This window comes from Bidens hawaiensis, unplaced genomic scaffold (genome assembly GCF_021521415.1).
Source record: "Bidens hawaiensis isolate Kalapana, Puna unplaced genomic scaffold, B.hawaiensis_p1.1 tig00002343_1, whole genome shotgun sequence".
NCBI lineage: Eukaryota > Viridiplantae > Streptophyta > Magnoliopsida > Asterales > Asteraceae > Bidens > Bidens hawaiensis.
In genome coordinates, this window is record NW_027491127.1 from 611,606 (window position 1) to 633,231 (window position 21,626).

General features: G+C 35.5%; 3 protein-coding genes and 1 long non-coding RNA gene across 4 annotated transcripts; 2 read left to right on the top strand and 2 right to left on the bottom strand.

Moving 5' to 3' along the window:
• The first annotated feature begins 835 nt into the window (after nucleotides 1-835).
• LOC143618929 (RNA-binding protein Y14-like) lies at nucleotides 836-3,480 on the top strand. Its single transcript, XM_077090981.1, has 4 exons — nucleotides 836-1,135; nucleotides 2,707-2,843; nucleotides 2,928-3,073; nucleotides 3,178-3,480. The coding sequence occupies exons 1-4, from the start codon at nucleotides 859-861 to the stop codon at nucleotides 3,221-3,223; spliced, it is 606 nt and encodes a 201-aa protein (XP_076947096.1). The 5' UTR covers nucleotides 836-858; the 3' UTR covers nucleotides 3,224-3,480.
• A 132-nt stretch (nucleotides 3,481-3,612) lies between these two features.
• LOC143618928 (uncharacterized) lies at nucleotides 3,613-5,307 on the bottom strand. Its single transcript, XM_077090980.1, has 4 exons — nucleotides 4,813-5,307; nucleotides 4,146-4,724; nucleotides 3,994-4,059; nucleotides 3,613-3,892 (listed from the first exon to the last, which is right to left on the bottom strand). The coding sequence occupies exons 1-4, from the start codon at nucleotides 5,158-5,160 to the stop codon at nucleotides 3,785-3,787; spliced, it is 1,101 nt and encodes a 366-aa protein (XP_076947095.1). The 5' UTR covers nucleotides 5,161-5,307; the 3' UTR covers nucleotides 3,613-3,784.
• Nucleotides 5,308-6,828: 1,521 nt separating this feature from the next.
• On the bottom strand, nucleotides 6,829-8,252 carry LOC143618856 (uncharacterized). Its single transcript, XR_013151090.1, has 3 exons — nucleotides 7,484-8,252; nucleotides 7,292-7,398; nucleotides 6,829-6,891 (listed from the first exon to the last, which is right to left on the bottom strand). It is a non-coding gene; the product is annotated as an uncharacterized LOC143618856 (long non-coding RNA).
• A 6,225-nt stretch (nucleotides 8,253-14,477) lies between these two features.
• On the top strand, nucleotides 14,478-20,142 carry LOC143618999 (exosome complex component RRP45A-like). The gene is made up of 11 exons (XM_077091045.1): nucleotides 14,478-14,628; nucleotides 15,787-15,996; nucleotides 16,077-16,166; nucleotides 16,249-16,267; nucleotides 17,173-17,268; nucleotides 17,667-17,747; nucleotides 17,846-18,034; nucleotides 18,539-18,747; nucleotides 18,993-19,051; nucleotides 19,118-19,325; nucleotides 20,070-20,142. Exons 1-11 carry the CDS (start codon nucleotides 14,492-14,494, stop codon nucleotides 20,140-20,142), a joined length of 1,371 nt encoding a protein of 456 aa, XP_076947160.1. The 5' UTR covers nucleotides 14,478-14,491.
• The last annotated feature ends 1,484 nt before the right edge of the window (nucleotides 20,143-21,626 follow it).

Consider the following 21,626-nt stretch of genomic DNA (forward strand, 5'->3'; position numbering starts at 1 on the left):
ATCATTTTGTGCCCTACTGGTATGAAACTTGAATTATATAATGGAGACTCAAGTTCGATCGATCCCAAGCTATGTCACTTTTGGTGGATCATGCCAATGAAGGATATAATGTTACATACGGAGTTATGCTCTTGCGAGCATGTTTGAGATTGAGTTTGAGAACAATTTATTAAAAGACGATAAATTAAAAAACTGTTTGGCCATCACAAGTCCATTTTATTTTATTTTTTTTGATAAGTTTAAAAAGGAAAATTTCTAAAAACTAATAATGTCTTTTTAAAAAAATTCAATAAATTATTTTTAAACTCAGATACAAAAAAATACGAATAAACACGTGATAATCCATCATTTTGTGCCCTAGTGGTATGAAACTTGAATTATATAATGGAGACTCAAGTTCGATCGATCCCAAGCTATGTCACTTTTGGTGGATCATGCCAATGAAGGATATAATGTTACATACGGAGTTATGCTCTTGCGACAACACTGGACTTTCAAGTGGCAGCTGATAGTATGATTCCCCAGAGGAACGCCCAAACCAAACTCTGAAACCAGCGTGAACCTGGTTAAAACACACATACACCGACTAGGGTGGGGTATTGAAGCTCTCCAATTTAAGTAGTGCCATTAGAGGTGGACAAAAAACCGGTTAATCAAACTGACCTGAAAATCAAACCGGTTTAAAACCGATTATTTAGAGACCGGTTTAAAATCGATTGGAAACATAGGTTCAGAACCGAACCAAAACCAGCAAAACCTGAACTGAAACATATCAAAACCTCAACTTAAACCGATGTTAATATCTAATCAAAACAACCAACCAACCAACACACACAGTTTCTCTTCCAACCAAACTCAATGGCGAACGCTGCGGACGTAGACGCACTGGACTTCGAGCCCGATGACGATGACCTCATGGACGAAGAAGCCACAGTCGACGTCGACGCCGACGCTTCTTCTTCTCCCGCCGCCGCTCACATACCCAAACTCAAATCCGCCATCACCACAGCTGGATCCGGTCCTAAGAAAACAAAAGGCCGTGGCTTCCGTGAAGAAACTGACGCCGGACGTACCACTCGTATGTCCGGCCGGTTTGATTCGCTCGATTCCGATGGTGGACCCGGTCCCGAACGATGTTAGTTATTATTATAATATAAACTTGTATAATAATATCTTATACAATATACATCCACTATTTTGTTGTTATTGTTAGTTAGTTATTTAGTTAGACGGTTAGAATTTAAGCTCAAGTTTGTGAATTTTGTGTAGTCTTTTTTAGGGTTTATAACGAATTACAGTATTTTTAGTTAGCTGCACAACAGATGGGAATTAGGGTTTTTAAAACATTGTAATAGAGTTATAGCTCAAAGTATTGTAAAATGGTTTAATTTGGTTTATAACTGGCTTTAGAAGTCGCTAGGCGGACCCAAGGCAGCTGACTGGGGAGTTGGGTGTACTCGGAGAGAACTCGAACATGGTAAATATAAAGCAAATTAAATTTTGGATATCATATATTTGTCAAAATAAGCGTAATTCACATCAAAAAAGGTACTCTAGCTGACTCAACGACTTTTGAATGACTTTTACTCACTTTTAGAGAATCCTAGCCCGACTTTAAACGACTTTTAGAAATTTCTAGCCTGATTTTGACCGACTTTGACCGCCTCCAACTAATTCAGGCCGAGTTGAAGAAAGTCTCCAAGGTAGGGCTCCGAGGACCGACTAGTCCACCTTGGAATCCGAATTTTGCAACACTGATGGTAGGAAATGAGTTTTTTTTGTAGCTGGTGTTACTTGATTTTGACATTGATTTCGCACAAGAGACGGAAAATATGTAGTAAAAGTTTCATGGAAAGTTTATGGTAAAAAGAAACTGTAGATAATCTATTTAAAACTGAAAGTATATAGAGAAAAAGAGTAATATACACCTAGTGCTAGTTTTATAAAACTGAAGTTACGTTTCAGGATATAGTATGAAAAATGTTGATACTTCAATTGTATATTGCATGATTTTTCTAGTAAAAAGAGAAGGTCTATATTTGTTTTTGTTTGTGTTTTTGTTCTCTCTTGTGGTTTGAGATCTATGTAGTTTCCATGAAGAAAAATTAGGTCTTGAATGGTATGTGGAGTTTACTAAGAACAATAACATTAGCAGCTCAAGGTAGTGTTTTGAAGTGATATCTATTTTCACCCTTTTTGAAGCATTTATAACATAGCGATCATTTTCGAGAAGTCATTATGACCTATCTACTTGATCCGAAATGTAAGTTTGTTTTCTGTTTTGTAGTACTTGAAAAATACAGATAGTAAAATCAGGAATGGTATGGATCACTAGGATTGGCTTCAGTCACCCGAAAATACTTAAATTAAAACATATAACGAGTGTAGACAGTTAAACTAGATATCTGGTAACTTTGATTATTATCAAGTACTCGTTTGTTATTTTTTTTAATATAAAAGATTAAGACTTGATGACTACAATTTATGAAAGTTCCTGTTTCTGTGTCTCTAACATGTTGCTCCTTAGCTATTTCAAACATTACTTGGTGTCAGATTTCATACATATAATTTTCTGATAACTGCTTTTAGTATAGTTTGTTAATGTATTCTAGATTACATCTATATACAATTTGGAGCTTGTTTTATGTATATATGTAAACTCAGAAAGTATTAGCTTTAGTGAATCTTTATACATGGCGTATGTAGCAATTGAAGGTTGGATTATTCTGGTTACCGGAGTGCATGAAGAGGCACAAGAAGATGACCTACAAAATGCGTTTGGAGAGTTTGGGGAGATCAAGAATTTGCATCTAAATCTTGATCGTCGTACTGGATTTGTTAAGGTAAAGCATTGTTTAAAATGAATCTTTAGTTTACTCATTTCTTTTTTCGTGGTTCATGAGATGATATTTATTGTTGGTTATCAGGGCTATGCACTGATCGAATATGAGAATTATGAAGAAGCAGAGAAAGCCATAGCCTCAATGGATGGAGGTGAACTTCTTACGCAAACCGTCAATGTTGATTGGGCATTCAGTAGAGGCCCTTTTAAAAGGAGAAATAACAGGAGGAGGTATGTCTTATCACTTTTAAATTTTTAATCATCAAATGCATTTTTTTTCAATATTTAATGTAATTAATGCGTGTTTGTTTTTTTTTTGTTACTTTTATGTGTAGATCGCCACATGGTCATCGGTCAAGAAGTCCTAGAAGGAGATTCTGATTTCGTATGCTTCTAAAGCATCATGGTACTGTTTCATCTATGGTTTAACCTTTCATCGATGCGTGTAATTTGTACCGAGTAACTGCCTATGCAGAGAGGATTGTTTTCTCATATCATATGTTTTTGAAAATTTTACTTTTCAAGGAAGTATTTTATTTTTCTGTTAGATGTTGGTAGTATTGTAATTTGAAGGTTTTTGAATTATTTTTCTAACTATGATTTTGTTTTATTGTTTTTGGTTGCACTAGATTATGATAAATTGGATGTATCTGTTCTGTTTTTGTTACCGAGTTGGCCAATTTAAAGGTCTCGGGTTCAAATCCAGCTTCCACTGGTTTATTGTTGTATGGTCATGAACCTTGTTGAAGCAACAAATGGCCCTTTCATACTATTTTTTAAGCCGAAGCGTACATTTTTACAATAGAATTATGCATTTACACATGATCTATGGCTGCTAATGCTTGAAAGTTTTATTGTTTTTTGTTGTAATCCTGCTTTGTGTTCTTTTAACTATTATTATATGTACATTGACGGTTAATACTTTTGATCTGTCATCTATCTTCATGTTGTCACAGCCGTCCAGTAGATGGCATTGCAACGGGCTGTCGGGGTTCCTATCGTCCGCCACCACACCCACCGTAAATCCTCTGTTCTCTGCATTTCTGCCAACTGCAACACAAACACGTAACAAAATCGAGCATGAATTATAATACATTCAATTCTCCTTAATAAAGTTGAAACGAACATGCATGGAAAAATTACGGTTTTACCCTTCCGTCTCTTAGCTCAAAAATCACTGAAAATTCTGTGAATGGAATCGGTCGAGTAGGCGCCACCTGTATACACGGTTCCATTTCCGTCACGCTTTTTGTAACGGATAAAGTAAAACGTTATAAAGATAAAGATACAAGTAAAAGCAAACCTTTGGATCACAATCTTCGGCTTCTTTTTGGTATTCCTTACGAATCCTAACCCGAGTTTCTTGGTCAACACACACTTCCTCGTGGTTTTCACTGACAATGTTTTCCTTTGTAGGGAACCCACAGTCACTCCATTTCCAAACTGTTTGATCCCAATACCTTAAATACACGTTCCCGTCCGAACCGATTAAAAACAAGTGGTTCCCCACAAGGCACGGGCCAGTTGAGCCGACTAAGGTCACCTCTGGAGATGGTGAACCATGTTCAACCCAACCCCAGCTGTCAATTGGGTTCCAGTAATACTCAACGAGCATACCGTCTTCAGATAGCATGAACAGGGATCCGGATAAAGAGTGTAATGAACCCCTCATAGCTGTCCCGGGCTGTCTTGATAGCACCATGTGTCGTGACTGGTGGTGTCCGTGCCATAGCCCGGTCACCTTGTTGTACTGGTACAAGTTACCATCAAGTCCAACCACGAAAACTATGTTTTCTCTGAATACTTCTTGGTCTATGATACTCGCGATCTTTGTGTTTGACGGGTTTCGACAATCTTTCCACTTTAACTTCTTTAATGCAACCTGCAATTAGCAGACTTTAACTCGTTTAATAAACAAGTCGTGATCGGGTTGATGTATTTGATCTAAACCACACGAGTTGCAAATTTACCGTTAATTGTATCAACCCTCCAGTTCTGCTAACGAAAAACAGTGAGTCTTCGGGTTTAACTTTAGGAGCTTTTGATGGCGAAACATCCCAAGGCGGACCTCCGATCACCTGTCTCCCTTTCTTCATCGCCGAGCAGTTTATCCATTCAAACTCATTACCGGCTCTTTCTCCGTTAATCAAATCATTATTTGCATCCACCAAAAACAAACTCCCATTATAAGTCCCAAGTGTACCTTTCATACCCATATGATGCCCATGCTTAAGCCAAAGCCATGCATTTTCAATATTCAAATACTCGTAAATCACCCGGTCTCCCGTTACAAGAAAGAACGACCGACCCTCATGCATAACACGTAACCGGAAATTCAAATTTACCGAACTTTCCCGGTCAACATACACATCATCTTTTGACTTGCTTCCCAATGACGCCAAATAATAATTCTCATGTCCTTTGTTTCCCGATCGCCTTCTGAACCCAGGTCTAGTGGTTTCATCGTCGTTTTACACCAGAAATGCAATTTAACGGGCCACGATCCTCCGTGCAGTATTCTGCGTTCCACCCTTCGCTCTCTGGTGCGTCTATTATTGACCATGTGTACTTTGTGGACACACGTCTTCGGTTTACGGGTGGGCTTGGGCCTACGCCGTCTCCTCCGGTCATTGATTGGTGGAGTTCCCCGAGCCTACCATCATCTAGAGGAAATATGAGCCGGCCCGCTTGAAATTGCAGCCCGGACACGGCTTTGGCCACCTTAGCATGTAGAGGATGCGCATGAGTCACCCATGTTTTTTTGCCTGTCTTTATACGAGCAGCCTGGAGTCATATATAGAGAGATGGTTTTGTAGCTAGGATGTAAACGAGACGAGCCAAGCCAAGTCTTACGAGAGCTCAAGTTCGGTCAATTTATTATTTTATTACTTAATATCTACTAAATTTTTTAACATTTTTTGTATATACTTTAGTTATAATTTTTTATATAACAGAATGCATGTTATTTAGTTATTTTTATCATAGTTATATATATAATAATTATTATATAAATATATATTTATTTTATATAAATGTAAGTTATATAAATAATAGGCTCGTTTAGGCCCGTGAACTGGCTGGAGCTTAATAAATGAAGCCCGGGCTCGGGCTCGTTTATCAAGCAAGTTTATTTTTAGGCCTGGTCCGTTGAAGCTCGGCTCGGTTCGAGCTTTCAATGAGCCAATCTCGAGTGGCTTGGCTCGTTTACACCTCTATTTTCAGCTATTTAATACACACATATTATTCACCGATATGGTCTCGGTTCTGGATTCTTACGTAAACATACCTTCTTGCTTAGAGATGTTGTATTCTACGACGGATCCCGTGGCCGTTGTTAAAAACAAAGAGACCGAACTCGAGTATGTTTCATCGACCGTCGCGAGTGTCATGGATGTAAACTGTTGATCTTTCGGGCTTCCATGGACGACCCATTTCCATTTCCTCTGATGCAGTCTTCTTTCAACCAAATTCCCTCCCTGTAATTTGGTAAATTTAAACCATAAACTTATTAAAAATTGTGGATTTCTAGAAAATGTCGAGTTTTTCGATTAACTACTTTGGTTAATAGAAAGAGTGAGTCGGAATGAGGCCCGGTTCTTCGGTGCGCTGTGCAACTAGTCAATGGTGTTAAAGCAGTGTCGTGTGTCGAGTCTTGGCTCCATATATGTTTCTTCCACAATGGCTTTGAAGACGGGTCAAACTCGTACAGATCACCCGTTGAGCTGCATTTTGGTAACAAAGATCATCATGGGGTCAATTGTTTTAAAGTCATGGAAACAAAAAGACCACCTTATAGTGAATATGACTTGCGGTCTAAGTTCAGCAGCGTCAACTATGGCTGCAACATCTGCACCAGGAGGCTTGCCATGGTTCATCCAGCCGCTTACATTGTGAATTTGTAATATAAGTTATATGAAAAAAATGTTAAAAATTAAAATACCATTTTCGATAATATAAATAATAATCAAGAATAATGAAAACCGAACCTCGGTGTGTTGATCTCACTAAGCTCTAATAGCAGCCCGTTTTTTGTGCAGAAGTAGATCTTCCTGTTTTCATTAAAGAAGTCAAAACGGGTTGAAAAACATTCGACCCATTTTTTAGCGAAGGTTTTTACTTGACCCGTTTACGTTAAAGGTTCATTATTTTGAGTTTAATCATTAACTAACAAAATAATATTTCGGCTCCAAGTTTCAGGCCCGAATTCACTATTTTGCGCAACTTTTTTTCGGCCTGAAAATTTGAAGCCCAAATAGCAAAACCGTAAACACTGAACAGCAACCATTGTGAAAAAACCAAAAGCTGAATTTTCTGTTTTTGGAGTTTTTGGTTCGACTTGAGCACAAAACTGACCCAAACAACCCATGCACACCCCTAAAGACAGAAACAAAATCGACCCATTTAATAAAGCGGGTTGAAATAACAACCTCCGCTCTCGATCATACTTACTCCCTATCATGTGATATAACTCCAGATTTTATTCGTATCGCGGTGTTAGAATCTTGAATTGCTGGGAACTCGATCCATACCGGCTGCGAATTCTCACTTAGCTGCATCTGCGAGTTAAATAACAAAAATAGGTTAATAATATAAATTACTAAACTTGAAAGATTGATTTTATGATTGAAACTTTTAGATTACCTGATATAATATTCCAGCCTCAGATAGAGCAAGAACTATATGTTTGACCAAGAACACAGAAACTGCATGACCAGCTAGTAATGGCAATTCATGAGGTGCAATCACCCACTGAACCCCATTCCAAAACCGCTCGTAAATCGACCCGCTTATACCCGTGACCCAAATCTAGTCATCCGACATTTTCTTCACCGAAATTCTGTTTCTTGACCCCAAAGTCCCAATCTTTCTTTCATCTACTTTGACTTTCTTCTTTCTTTGACCAAGACTCTTGCTTGAATCTTGATCTTGATCTTGATCTTGATCTTGATTTGGTTCGATGATGCCGACTTTAGTACAGTTATCATTAACACATGATATAAGATCATAAGTTGATTTCACTTGAACCCATGTGTTTGATTCCTCTTCAAATTCCCAAAAAATGTTTGTTTTTTTTTTCAAATTGTTTATTGGGCTGTTGATGGAACCATGAAGATGATGAAGAACATGATAAAGATTGAATCTTGGAAGTGGAAAGTGATTGGATAATGATGATGATGATGATGGCACATAAAAGAAATGATCTTGACATGGTAAGTTATGTGCATGAGCAGGGTATCATATAGTTGGATACAGAGATATGTATGTATATGTGTGTTAAGTTATGAGAGTAAAGATTGGTTTAAGTTGTACCTTTGTTTTGTGAGGATTCCATCTATGGGCCATAGCATACTGGAAACTGAATCTTCCCCAAATAGCTTGGCAAAAACCAAGATATTATATGTGTGTGTATTATTATAATATATGAATATATATATATAATATATATATATATATATATATAGAGAGAGAGAGAGAGAGAGAGATAGATTTGGTGTGGGGTTTACAAGTGCTTTAGTTTGTATTCAGTACTTTGATATCACTTTCATCATTTTTTTGATGAGAAAAATGATAGATATTTCAATTTGAATAGTTTAAGTTTGTTGGGCATTCCATATAGGGATGTTTATATTATCTTATTGTGATCTAGTGATAGGAGTATTAGATTCTTTAAAATACTCGAGTTCGATATTCACTTGTAGTACTTTAGTGGATATCGATAATGAATGATTTAAACTAGGTCTTGTGAGGTTGCCAACTTGAATCTCGGGTCCACCCAGGTTTTAGTCCAACGTGTGGTACACCAGAGAGTTTTACTATTGTGATGACACGACGGCTATCAAGTGGTAGACTGGTAGCCGAAGGTCTGGTTTTCCAGGGAATGCCCAAGCCAAACTTTGAAGCCAACGTGGACCCGGTTAAAATAACATAGTCTGGTTAGAGTGGGGCAACGGAGCTCTACAAATTAAAGAGTGTGGTGATCTAACACACAAGCAAATCGTCATTTTAAACAATAATAATAATAATAATAATAATAATAATAATAATAATAAAGGAATGTTTATAGATATCAATTTTAAATTAAAAAAAAACTTCTAAGAGTTCCATAAACAATTTCACTTGTAAACATTTACACTCAACGTTTGGTTGTTATATAGAATTGGTTTCGTATTAACCATGCACACATAGTATTTTGATAGTCGATTTTTAAGGTCATATTATAACAAGGGATGTTAAAAGCGTCTAAAAGTATGTCATGTCAGTTATTATATTAACCATGCGTCCATTATTTGAAAACACTTATTTTTTCCCATTTTTCATGTAAACATCCAAAAAAATTAGTGAAAGATGCTTACACCGAATGCTAAAAATTAATGACTTGATCGTCCTCAAAGATGATCAAGAATACCCATTGAATATTCTTATTTGTATATATTTATGAGACATGTTCTAGTTTATTTTGCTTCATTGTATAAAATGCGTTGAGTACTTATTTTCGAACTTTGCCCATAACTGTTGCGCTTACTTCTCTTAATTATTTTTTACTTATACAGTTATACTATGTACTCACTGAATTACTTACCCAATCAAAGGCGTTGACAATAATGGTAACGATGTGTGTGCATAATGCTACAATAATTGGTATTTTTCCGTATGAAGTTAAGTTCGAGTCTCATGATAAATACTAGTTTAGATTTTATAAACAAAATTAGAGAGTTTGTAACTTTGTAAGTTACCCGGTTTTCTAAAATTCTATGTAAAATTTAATATTATTGTTATGTTGCATGGAAATATTTTATGAAACACAATTCATTAATAATTCTACACACATATAAAACAATTTATAAAATAGTGTTTTTAAATGACATCACGAATCTTTTAGAGGTGATTATTTGTTTACCTAATGTTATGACTTTATTCACTAGCTTTTAACCTATATTATTGACGTGGCTAATCACATACTGACATACATATTGTTGAAATACCTTTTTTCATAATATAATACAATACAAACAAATGAGCATTAGTTAACAAAGTCTACTACAAGCTTTTTTTTTATTTTTATTTATTCTTTTAATAAATTATTGAACTCTTCGAGTATTTTACGTTTATTAAGATGATAACGTGAATGGAGTAAAAAATATTTATAATGAACGTTTAGCATTAATATATAGACTATAGAGTATGAATATAAGCCTTTTTAAAATACAAATTATCTTGTAGTTGTCAAAAGAAATTGGGTTAAAATTTAGAAAAAAATATATATATTTTGAACGACAACAAAATATTATTATTCATAAATAATAACCAAGTAACGAAATAGCAAGATGCTGACCGACCTGACATATGTTACACCACCAACATTTCTTTTTAGAAAATATATCATTGCTATGATATAGGTTTAAAATTGCATTTTCTAATTTTCTACTAAGTTCCTTTCATAGGGATGTAAAAATCATATTGATACCTAATTTTCAGATTTGTTTTTATAGTTGAGTGTTTTAATAATTCGAGATAATATAAAGGGTCAATTTCATATATACGCTTACAAATATTAAAAATATCATATATACCTATGCAAAATTAAAAATATCATATATGTTCTTGCAAAGTTATTAATATATCATATATACCAAATTCATTAAAAATTTAAAAATGACCATATTACTATAGTTTGATTAGATGCAATAAAATGTTTATAATGTATACCATTCGATGCGATATATCTTCGAATAGTTTGCAATTTTGAAGAAGTGACGAGAGATGATTTAGTTGTCGTTAATGGTGAGAAAAGTCGATTAAAATTAGAATAATAGCATATAGTATAAACACATTATGTAATTGGAAGGGGTATAACGGTCTATTCGAAAAAAAATAAGCATTTATGAAATTTAATTTTTAAAAAAATAACGATAAAATGGTCATTTATTAAATTATTATTATTAATGAATAGGGGTATATATGATTTTTAACTGTTTTATAAGTACATATATGATATTTTAATTACTTTGTAAGAGCATATATGATATTTCAAATTTTTTTTAGTATATATGATATTTAAGTTGTTTATAAAGACATATATGAAATTAATCTTAATATAAAAGGCTTAATCACTTATGATTCGAGAAAATATAAGAAAGTTAAATAATGTATTATTTGAGATAGTACAAGAAACTAATCACTTATACATACTTTTTTTTTTGACAAATTAGACTTTTATATTCAATACTTTGACCATTATTCGATAATATGGAGAGTAATCCATACTTATAATTCGAGTAATGAGAGTCATAATTTCTACTTTCTTGATCTAACGAAAAAGTAAGTTTATCTCCGCTAGTGACCGGTTAACCGATTTATAGCATAATCAAAAGATTGTAAGTTGTTTTGAATTGATATAAATGAAGGTCAAGTGAAGACAAGATTTCTTCTTCAATAGATCAAGATAGCATTTAATAGCGAAGTGAAATTAAAACTACAAGTCTACAACTAGTTAAATTGCCAGTATGATTTATTATCGACTAATATATCATTAATCACGTTCGTGAATTGGTAAAACAAGATCGAAAACATAATTGAAACACACAATTTATGAATAAACTCTTCAATTTTATTGATCTAGAAAAATAACTCAAAAACTAGATCAATATCTGATAACCCTAATCATAAACTAGATGGGTTATATAGATCATCAATCACATATAGAAACCAATTCAAACTTCTGATTATCTATTAAATTAAAGTCCATCTTTATGACTCTATGTAATAAATAAATTGGAGATTATCACTGCTAGGTTTAAACTAAACGAACTCGATCTTTGTAACTTGAAGTAGGACTGGTTAGGACGGTTATAATCAGTTAACTCGGGCTCGAGAATTAACCCATATGCTAACAATTAAGATCTAATTAAGTAAATAATAAAAAATCAATGACAATGAGAATCTTAAGACGAAGCCATTATGGGAAAAGGAATTGAACACAACGAATTGGTTCCACTTAACATGATGGGCCTTCCAAAGAATCTTGAAAGAAAAATACTGTGGGACCTTAGTCATGTTATACTTTTATGTTATTATATTGTTTGCCATAAATAGATGGTTCGTTGTAACTTTTATGATTTATCCACAATCGATCTGAAAATCAATCTAAGTTATTAATATAATTTTAACAAAATATGAATTCTGACATAAAACAAATATAGTAAATAAACTGCAAATAAGATTTATGAATAAATTGAAATATGGTCTAATCATGTTGTGAGGTTCGCGGGTTCTATTGGTATGAGTGATTGAGTGGCTGACCAATTTAAGTCGTTATATATTTATAGCTCAATATGATGATGATGTCAATATTTTTATATTTTTAAAACACTTTTTAGTTCAACCAGCAACGTCTCCAAGAATTTATAAAATATTATAATACATTAGCTACATTGTTATTCATTATTCATGTTGTTATGAATTTGACTAAAATATATTGTGGAAGTCTTTTATGGGTAGCTACTGGTCACATGGTAGGAAGGTTTCAACTTTAGACTAGTCAATCGATGCTAGCTTCCAATTTAACGCAATCTCTTTCACACATTCTCTCTTTGAACTCTTAGAAACATATTGTGACATTATGTAAGTATACCTTCTAAAACTTGGAGCAATCCCAACTTAAAGAGCCCGAATGGTTAATACGAAAAGTACAAGGGTGGTACGGAAGATCTCAAGGGGCGGTTTGGTGGAGATCTAAAGTTTAGGGACCAACTTGAATAACTTGGTTTCATAGTTATCTTTTATTTATTATTAAATAAATTAGAAGTCTAGTATGATTATGTTTCCTAGTTTGAGCAGGAGTATGCTATTGGGTGTTATATAAACCCATTATTAGTTTTCTTTTGTTAGAGTAGAAAGGGAGTAGAACCTATTTTGTTCTTGTTTCTTATTAATGAAAAGAGTCGCATAAAAGTTTTATGCAATATCGTGTTTGGTGTTCTTGATTCGCTTGTCTAAGGTTTTTAACATACCTGTCACCCGAACACGATTGCCATCCTAAAATTTACCTTTCTTTGATGCCTGATTATATGTTGTAAGAATCCGTTATGTACCGAGGCAGTTTGTAGGGGCGATCATACATGCAACTTGAGAAAAAGACGGCCTGGCCCGAGACCAACCCAACATTGTCCTTAATGAGAAACCTGAATGCATTAATTATAAAAGAACTTAAACCTAATTGAATGTATATTGCATATAATTGTTATAAGTCCTTCAGAAATGACCATAAAGGCCCAATACAAATAAACCCAATAACTTATTATGCTAACAATATCGATCTTCATTAACCACCATCATCTTCAAAATATGTTATTCAATCAGCATAAACATGTAAGTTGTTTAAGAGTTATCTTGATTATTCCTATAGTCTTCATTCTTTTCACTACTCGGTCAAGGAAAATTCATCAATACGATATACGACAGCACCTTTAAACCAAAGCTCTCTCCACATTTGATTTAACATAAGTTGTCATTAAATTTTGTTTTTAATAAATTATGTTAGATTCACCGTCAGTATCACAATAAATTAACCATAATCCATTCAGCTGACGCTTAGGGTGTGCAACATTTCGGAACCGAAACGGAACCATTAAAGGCTAAATATAAGAACCGGAACCGGACCGTATTTGAACGGTTCCGGTCCGGCCCAGAACCGAGTTAAACGGTTCTTGTCGGAACCGGTTTTCAATTAAACATCAAAATATAAATATTAGAATGTGCAAGAAACAAAGCTACAATTCGAAAAATAAAACATTATAATATCAACATATTATATATAAATAGAGGGGATTCAGAATATATTATAATGACTCAAAATATTACAAAAAACAACTATATCTTAAAACAAATTTAGGACAATGGAATATGATTATCGTTAAGGGATTGTATATAACCGATAAAGTGAGAACGTAGATGGTCGCTAGTACATGAAAGTTGGAAAGCCTACTAAATATACATGCTTTTAAATATAATCTTCAAAGTTTAAACCTAAGCTGGTTCTAGCAGTTCTATAATTGGAACCGCTGGTTCTAACCGGAACAGAATCGGGAACCGTTTTCACCTAAATTTAAGAACCAGAACCGGACCTGAAATACAATAATATGGTTCGGATCTTACGGTTCGGTTCCGGTTATACGGTTCTAACAGTTCAGAACCGTGAATTGCTCACCCCTGGCTGACGCATCCCAAAACCAAAATTCCTTACACAAATCTTAACAATTAACAAAACCCAACCCGAGACCAACACACAACCCGACCCGCCAAACGACCCCGTCCTCGGGCTCCCTTTTCGAATATACACGGGTTTCGACTTCCGATCCCGCGTTAACTTTTCGTCATAACATTGTGCAATATTAATATAATTAAAAGGATCAACTATGTAACTTCTTACATTAATATTCTCACGTAACAACTTTTGCCCCAAAACCCTTATGCAAACCCTCTTCGCCGGAACCACCGTGACTGCCACCACCACCGCCGTCGCCGCCGTATACTCTGTTCACAGGCAAGTCCATCTTCGTTTATTATTATTATTATTATTGTATAACTAAATAATTGATCTTTTATGGTGTTATAATTTCTATTAATGACACACAGGATATAGAAATAGAAATGGAGCATAGAGTAGCTAATTCATTAATAATGACAGTAAATGAAAAGAAGTTTATTGAAAGTTCATTGCTTTCTGACATTAGAGTTGATGGTAGAAGACCTATTGATTATAGAACCCTAACCATCAGGTTTGCCAGGTAAGATTGATTATTCTAATTTTCATCTCTAATTGATATTTTTAGGGGTTTGTGTGGGTCGGTTCGGTTTGGGCTAAAACCGAAATGAGTTTTTCAAAACCGTTCGGTTTTGGGTTTTTTCCGGTTGAGTTCGGTTTTGTATTATAACCGAAATGTTGGTTTTTTAGATTTTGAAAATCGTTCGGTTATGGTTTTTGCTTGAGTTCGCTTCGGTTTTGGGTTAAAACCGAGTTGTCGGTTTTTTAGGTTTTGGAAATTGTTCGATTATGGTTTTTTGTTTGAGTTTGGGGTTAAAACCGAATTCTCGGTTTTTTTATGTTTTGGAAAATTGTTTGGTTATGGTTTTTTGTTTGAGTTCGGTTTGGTTTTGGGTTAAAACTGAATTGTCGGTTTTTTAGTTTTTGAAAATCGTTCGGTTATGGTTTTTTGTTTGAGTTCGGTTCGGTTTTGGGTTAAAACCGAATTCTCGGTTTTTTAGGTTTTGAAAATCTTCCGGTTATGGTTTTCTGTTTGAGTTTGGTTTGGTTTTGGGTTAAAACCGAATTGTCGGTTTTTTAGTTTTTGAAAATCATTCAGTTACGGTTTTTTTGTTTGGGTTCGGTTTTGGGTTGGAACCCAAATATTGGTTTTTTGGTTTTTGAAAATCATTCGGTTACGGTTTTTTCGGTTTTGGTTAAAACCGAAATTTCGGTTTCTTAATTTTTGAGAATAGTTTGGTTACGGTTTTTTCGGTTTCGGTCTTTTTGATTTTGCCATTTGGGTTTGAAATCTTTGGGTCGAAAAAAATAAGTTGGCCCAAAATAGTGAATATAGGCATAGGTTTTTTTGTTAGTTAATAAAAATTGATTGTTTTATACATTTGGACTAAAATATTTGGGTTGAAACTTGAAACTATATATATGAAACTATTTTAAATTACTTAAAATTTAAAATAAAAATCTATACCTTCGGTTCATTTTTCCTTTTTTTGTTTTTGTTTTTGTTACATGCAAACCGAAACCTAACCGAAAGTTCGGTTTATACGAAACTTATTGTCGCCTTTTGTTTTGGTTTGGCTTTTTCGGTTTTGGATGGTTTTTCGGTTTCATGCACACCCTTACATATTCTTGTTAAAAAGTTAGAAGATGATTAGCTGGTTGACACGGTTTATAAATGTAGTGAAGATGGTTCATCAGAGGTGCAGCTTGGTCAAACTCAAGCTATCGGTTTTGTCACTGGTCAACTCACGCAACCTTACAGGGACAGGCCAAACGAAGGGTCGTTTGCAATTTATACCGAGTTCTCACCAATGGCTGACCCTTCGTTTGAACCAGGTCGTCCTGGAGAGACCGCTATCGAACTGGGTCGAATTGTAGATCGTGGTTTAAGGTATCATTTATTTGTCTTGTGTTTTAATATATTCGTGGCTAGTAAATGTATTTGATGAGATTAAATGATTGATCTTGCAGGGAAAGCAGGGCAGTAGATACAGAATCACTTTGTGTTATCGCAGGAAAGCTAGTATGGTCAATACGGATTGACCTTCACGTCAACGGAGGGTAAGTTTTGAAACCCTATACAAATCCAAGAGGTTGTAAATCATATTTTGTTTTTAATCAAAGATCGTTTATGTGATAATAGAAATCTTGTTGATGCTGCAATATTGCTGCTTTGGCTGCTTTATCTAGAGGTGCACAAAAAAACCGGTTTCGGAACCTAACTGGTGGAACCGAACCGGAACCGGTTCCAGTTCCTACCCGGTTGGCCCAATACCCGGTTTGGGTATTTTTGTACCCGAAAATCGTACCCGGTTCTCCTATTTGTATGTCCCCATCGGTTCCAACCCGGTTCCTACCCGGTTCTTAATTGTAACCGGTTCGGTTCCTACCCGAAAAAACCGGTTCCGGCGGGTTTTTTTTATTAGTCAAACATTGGTCAAATTAGCCGTTGGAACCGGTTCCAACGGTAATATAGCCGTTGGAACCGGTTTTTGAGACACAAAATAGCCGTTGGAACCGGTTCCAACGGTAATATAGCCGTTGGAACCGGTTTTTGAGAGAGAATAGAGCCGTTGTAACCGGTTCCAACGGTAATATAGCCGTTGGAACCGGTTTTTGATGCCCGAAACCTATATATAACTTGTTTTCCACCACTTGTTTCACCACCAAACTCAAAAACAAACTAAAATACTACTCCGTCGTTGTTATGGTGATCTCATGTGAGTCGGTCATTAGACACAAATCGTAATGAACCCAAACATCGGGGCATCTTGTTGTTTATAGAATGAAAAATGGCTAAATATAGTAATAAAACCGGTTCCAACGGTCAAAAACGGCTATATAGCCGTTGGAATCGGTTTCTAACGGCTATATTGTTTGAATTTCAAAAAAAACCGGTGGAACCGGTTTTTACGTAATAACCGGTCCGGTTCCAACCCTACCCGGTTCCTAAAAGTTTGCATTTCTGGGCATCGGTTCGGGTCGGGAACCGAACCGGTTCTTGACTGGAACCGGTTTCATTTTCTACCCGGTGTGAAAAAAACCGGTTCGGGTTTTCAAGGTGAACCCGATTTGTGCACCTATAGCTTTATCAGCATTTAGGAGGCCCGAATGTACATTAGGAGGAGACGACGGTCAAGAGTTGATAATACATCCACCCGATGTGAGTTCTTTCTGCATTTTGTACTAGAATTTTTTTTTTTTTTTTATTATATTTTTTTTGGGTGTTTGTTGATGTTAAAGTTGACATCAACATGTTTTTTTCGATGTCATATTCAATAAGTTAGGTTTAGTGTATGTACATTGTACTGTTAGGCAGTCTTTATGAATGATTGATATAGAGGTGGCGTTTTTGACCCATTTACTTACGAATGGGTTGAATTGGGCTGTATGACATCTTAAATGGCTCAAGTGAAAACATTTAACTAAATATGGAATCGGGTCAAACGGGTCAAAAGTTGCCTTAGTCTATTTTTAATGCTATCAACCTCCTAAATTGTTTTTGTTTAAACATTTAGATTTTTATTGGAATAATTAAACTGTCATGTGTGCATTGAACAGAAGAGGGAGCCACTTCCATTAATACTTCACCATTTTCCAATAGCAGTAACATTTGGATTTGTCGGTCAAGAAAACACAGTGGTATGCAAAATGAATCTTAAATGCTATTTTCTCTTACTTTACAAACGGGTCAGACCGATTCACACTATTGGATTTTTGTAATTTATTTGATGGTGTAGGTGGTTGACCCGACCCACTATGAAGAGGCGGTGATGGGTGGATCCATGACGGCTACACTCAACACAAACGGTGATGTTTGTGCTATTCAGAAAGCAGGCGGTGATGGGGTTTTGCAGACGGTTATTATGCAGTGTTTGCGCATTGCTTCTGTAAAAGCTGGTGATATAACAAGCAAAATAAAGGATGCTGTAAGTGTTATTAATTTCAATAAAAATTTGAATATTTGTGTAGTTGTAATATTTTTTTGAGTTAATGGCCATTTTCGTCCCTGTGGTTTGCTACTTTCGCCACTTCAGTCCAAAATTTGTATTTTTGTCAATTTAGTCCTCATAGTTTTAAATATTAGCCATTTACATCCTATCCGTCTAACGGCATCCACCTATGAGGACTAAATTGACAAATTTTCAAACTTTGGACTGAATTGGCAAAGATATCAAACCACAGGGACTAAAATGACCATTAACTCAAAATTAAAAGGAGAAAGACAAAAATACCCTTAAACTAACGGCATAGCTGGATGCCGTTAGACGGATGGGACGTAATTGGCTAAAATTTAAAACTATGAGGACTAAATTGACAAAATTAAAAATTTTGGACTGAAGTGGCGAAAGTAGCAAACCACAGGGACGAAAATGGCCATTAACTCTATTTTTTTTTTTAAAACTGATCTATTTGCGAATATGGGATTTCAGGTTGAATCGTATAATACGCAAAGATCGTTAAGGAAAATAAAACGTCATAATCCCGATCAACAGGGTTCTGCCGTTGTGGCAAAGCGTCACATGGAAAGATTAACAGTGAGTTCAGATGAATCTGGTATTGCAAGCGAGTTCAATAAACACGATAAAACAAATACGAAAAACAGCATATCGAAGGGTTTTACTGGTGCACCCGCAAGTTGGTATGGTTTCCGTATGAAAATCTGAAGTCTTATTATTATTATTATTATTATTATTATTATTGTTATTATTATTATTATTATTATTATTATATACCGAGTCTATCTTTCTTCATTTAGGTTGAAACGTACCAGTTTTAGTACGAGTTGAAACGGGCATGGTCTAGTTAAATTGACCCAACGACAGCTTTCTTCATTAATAATTTGTCATATTATATGATGCATATATTATGTCTTTATTTTTTTAGGGACCCATACTCAAGGGGTATTGATGGCGATGAATTGAGAACATCTCTAGCTTCTCGTGGTATTTAATACTTACTATTTGTCACCGACATGTATTGTTAATATCATATTTTGGGTGAATTTGCAGTTACACCTCTAGACAAGCAGAAACAAGAATCAAGCCAAGTGAATCCCGAGAAGAAATCTAGCCCGAAATCTTTTGATACCACCAACTCATTAGTTTCGACACACGAAATTGGATTAGAGAAAAAACAGTCAAAGACACTGAAAGATGCAGTGAAGCCCAAGCACAAGAGGAGACACATAGGAATGGCAACGGGGCGGGTTTGGGGCGGGTTTTGCTTAACCCGAACCCGAAACCGAAACCGAAACCAAAAACCATCCCCGTACCCGCCCCATTACCCGTCGGGTTTAAATCGGGGATTCCCCGTTTGGTTTTTTGTACCCCCCCGACCCGCCCCGTCCCCGAACCCGAAAACCCGAAACCGATCCGACCCGACCCGAAATTGGTTCATCACATAACTGAACATTTATCGAAATAAACTTCTGCATCACACACATGAAAGCTGAAACAATGTGTTACAAAGGAAATAAAACCAAGTCTACATGGCCGAAAAATCATGCCAAATACACAAACTACAAACTTGCGACCAAATCTAAATACCAAATCAAACCAAATCATCCAAAGTCGTGCCACTTTCTTTAGTACCTACCTACATTAAGAATATTTATCAATAAATCAACCAAGTTAAAAGAATAAAAGCTATGTTACAAAGGTCTATGTATACCTGCTACACTACAAATTATTTGGCTTAACTGCTTTCTTCTATTGTTGAATTTATTCAAGAGTAAACAATGAGATCATACTTAATATGAGCAGGTTATTCACTGGTGTTTACATCTATTAATTTATTTAAAACAAAAAGAATTAACTTTAAACCTACTCTTCTTCGATTCGCCTCCGCTTATTACAGCTTGAAAATTCCCAAAATCACCATTCATAATCAATTTGAGACGTTGATTGTATATGGTTAGCATGTGTTTATCTAAACGGTTTGCATATTTGACTATTGAAATAGATTCGGATTGGAAACTGGAAATGTTTCTCAGTGTATGATTGATGGCTTCTTGGTGAATGAGATGGCGATTTAGGTTAACTTGATGAACTCTGACATGACATGACATGACTTCCGCTCGTTGTATTAAAAGGAGCGGTGGAGAATCGAATTAGCTCCTTCTAACACGACGACGACACAAAAACAATAATTAACAACCTAACGAAACACGAAAATCATCAGAGCTAAAAAAATTATTCAATGCAGCAGCTAATTAGCTAACCGAAATCAATAACTTCAATACGACTTACGTGTTACATATAATTCAATCGGAACTCATGTCAGAGTTAATCAAGTTAACCTAAATCGCCATCTCATTCATCAACAAGCCATCGATCACATACTTACAAACACTATCCAGCTCCAATCCAAACTCATCTCAATAGCCACAACACGCAAACTGCCAAACTGTCTAATTTGACTACACGTACTCACCGAATACAATCAACAGTCAACTACAGTCTAATTATTCAATGCAGGAGCAGTTAAATAGCTAGCTAGCAGAAATCAATAAGTTCAATACGATTTACATTAAAACATGCAATTCGATCGGAATAAGTTCGTTAATATTTACGTTAACATAAGTTGGAGTGAAAACAGGTGAAATAATAATAATAATAATAATAATAATAATAATAATAATAATAAGAGAATTAGGGATCTTACAGGTGGTAGGATGAGAAAGCGGTGGAATGAAACAGAGACCGAGAGGCCATAGAGTAAGAATATGAATATAATTGAGGATAATATTAATATTAATATAGTCTATTATCATGGAAAGAGGAAACCCCTAAAACAAATTAGATTCCCCAAATCAATTATCATGTCAATCATCAATCGCAAAGAGAACGGTGTATCATACGATATGCAACAACAACAAAATTAGGTCAATTTCAAATGAAAAACCCTAAAAAAGGAGAAAACATACTTCGGTGTGTGTGTGATAGTGGGGAAGAAAAGAATGGTGTGTGTGTGTGATTAAAGAGTGAGATTACATACTTCGGCTGGGATCAAAACGAGGAGGAGGAGGGTGGTCCGGTGGTGCAGACGGCGATTGAGTGGATGGTGATGGTGGTGCAGACGGCGATTGAGTGAATCGGGGGCGGACTGGCGGTGGCGGAGTCTGGATGAGTGGATGTCTGGATGTAGGTTTAGGTTTTTAATATATATATATATATATATATATATATATTATTTATATTTATATTTATATATTATATCGGGGCGGGTCGGGGCGGGGGTACCTGAACCCAAACCCGAACCCGAACCCGAAACAATCCCCGAAACAATCTCCGAAACCCGACCCGAAACCGAAAAAACAAAACCCGACCCGACCCGAAATAAGCCGGTTTTCGGGTTTCCCCGTCGGATTCGGGGATTTTTGCCATCCCTAGAGACACAGGTCGAATGCAAGTTAGATCAGCACGGGCCGGGCCTTTTTTGTTCAAACTGTACTATAATATTAATTAGACATTTATTTCTTGAAGGGGCGTTTTCGGATTTAATTTGGACGGTTTATAA

Coding starts and splice junctions, on each gene's coding strand:
- LOC143618929 (XM_077090981.1), top strand. CDS start 859: ATGGCGAACGCTGCGGACGTAGACGCACTGGACTTCGAGCCCGATGAC. Junction 2,844..2,927: donor GTCGTACTGGATTTGTTAAG/GTAAAGCATTGT, acceptor GTTGGTTATCAG/GGCTATGCACTGATCGAATA. Junction 3,074..3,177: donor AGGAGAAATAACAGGAGGAG/GTATGTCTTATC, acceptor TTTTATGTGTAG/ATCGCCACATGGTCATCGGT.
- LOC143618999 (XM_077091045.1), top strand. CDS start 14,492: ATGGAGCATAGAGTAGCTAATTCATTAATAATGACAGTAAATGAAAAG. Junction 18,748..18,992: donor ACTGGTGCACCCGCAAGTTG/GTATGGTTTCCG, acceptor TTATTTTTTTAG/GGACCCATACTCAAGGGGTA. Junction 19,326..20,069: donor ACGGGGCGGGTTTGGGGCGG/GTTTTGCTTAAC, acceptor CTATTGAAATAG/ATTCGGATTGGAAACTGGAA.
- LOC143618928 (XM_077090980.1), bottom strand. CDS start 5,160: ATGCATGAGGGTCGGTCGTTCTTTCTTGTAACGGGAGACCGGGTGATT. Junction 4,060..4,145: donor CCGAAGATTGTGATCCAAAG/GTTTGCTTTTAC, acceptor CCGTGTATACAG/GTGGCGCCTACTCGACCGAT. Junction 3,893..3,993: donor TTGAGCTAAGAGACGGAAGG/GTAAAACCGTAA, acceptor TTTGTGTTGCAG/TTGGCAGAAATGCAGAGAAC.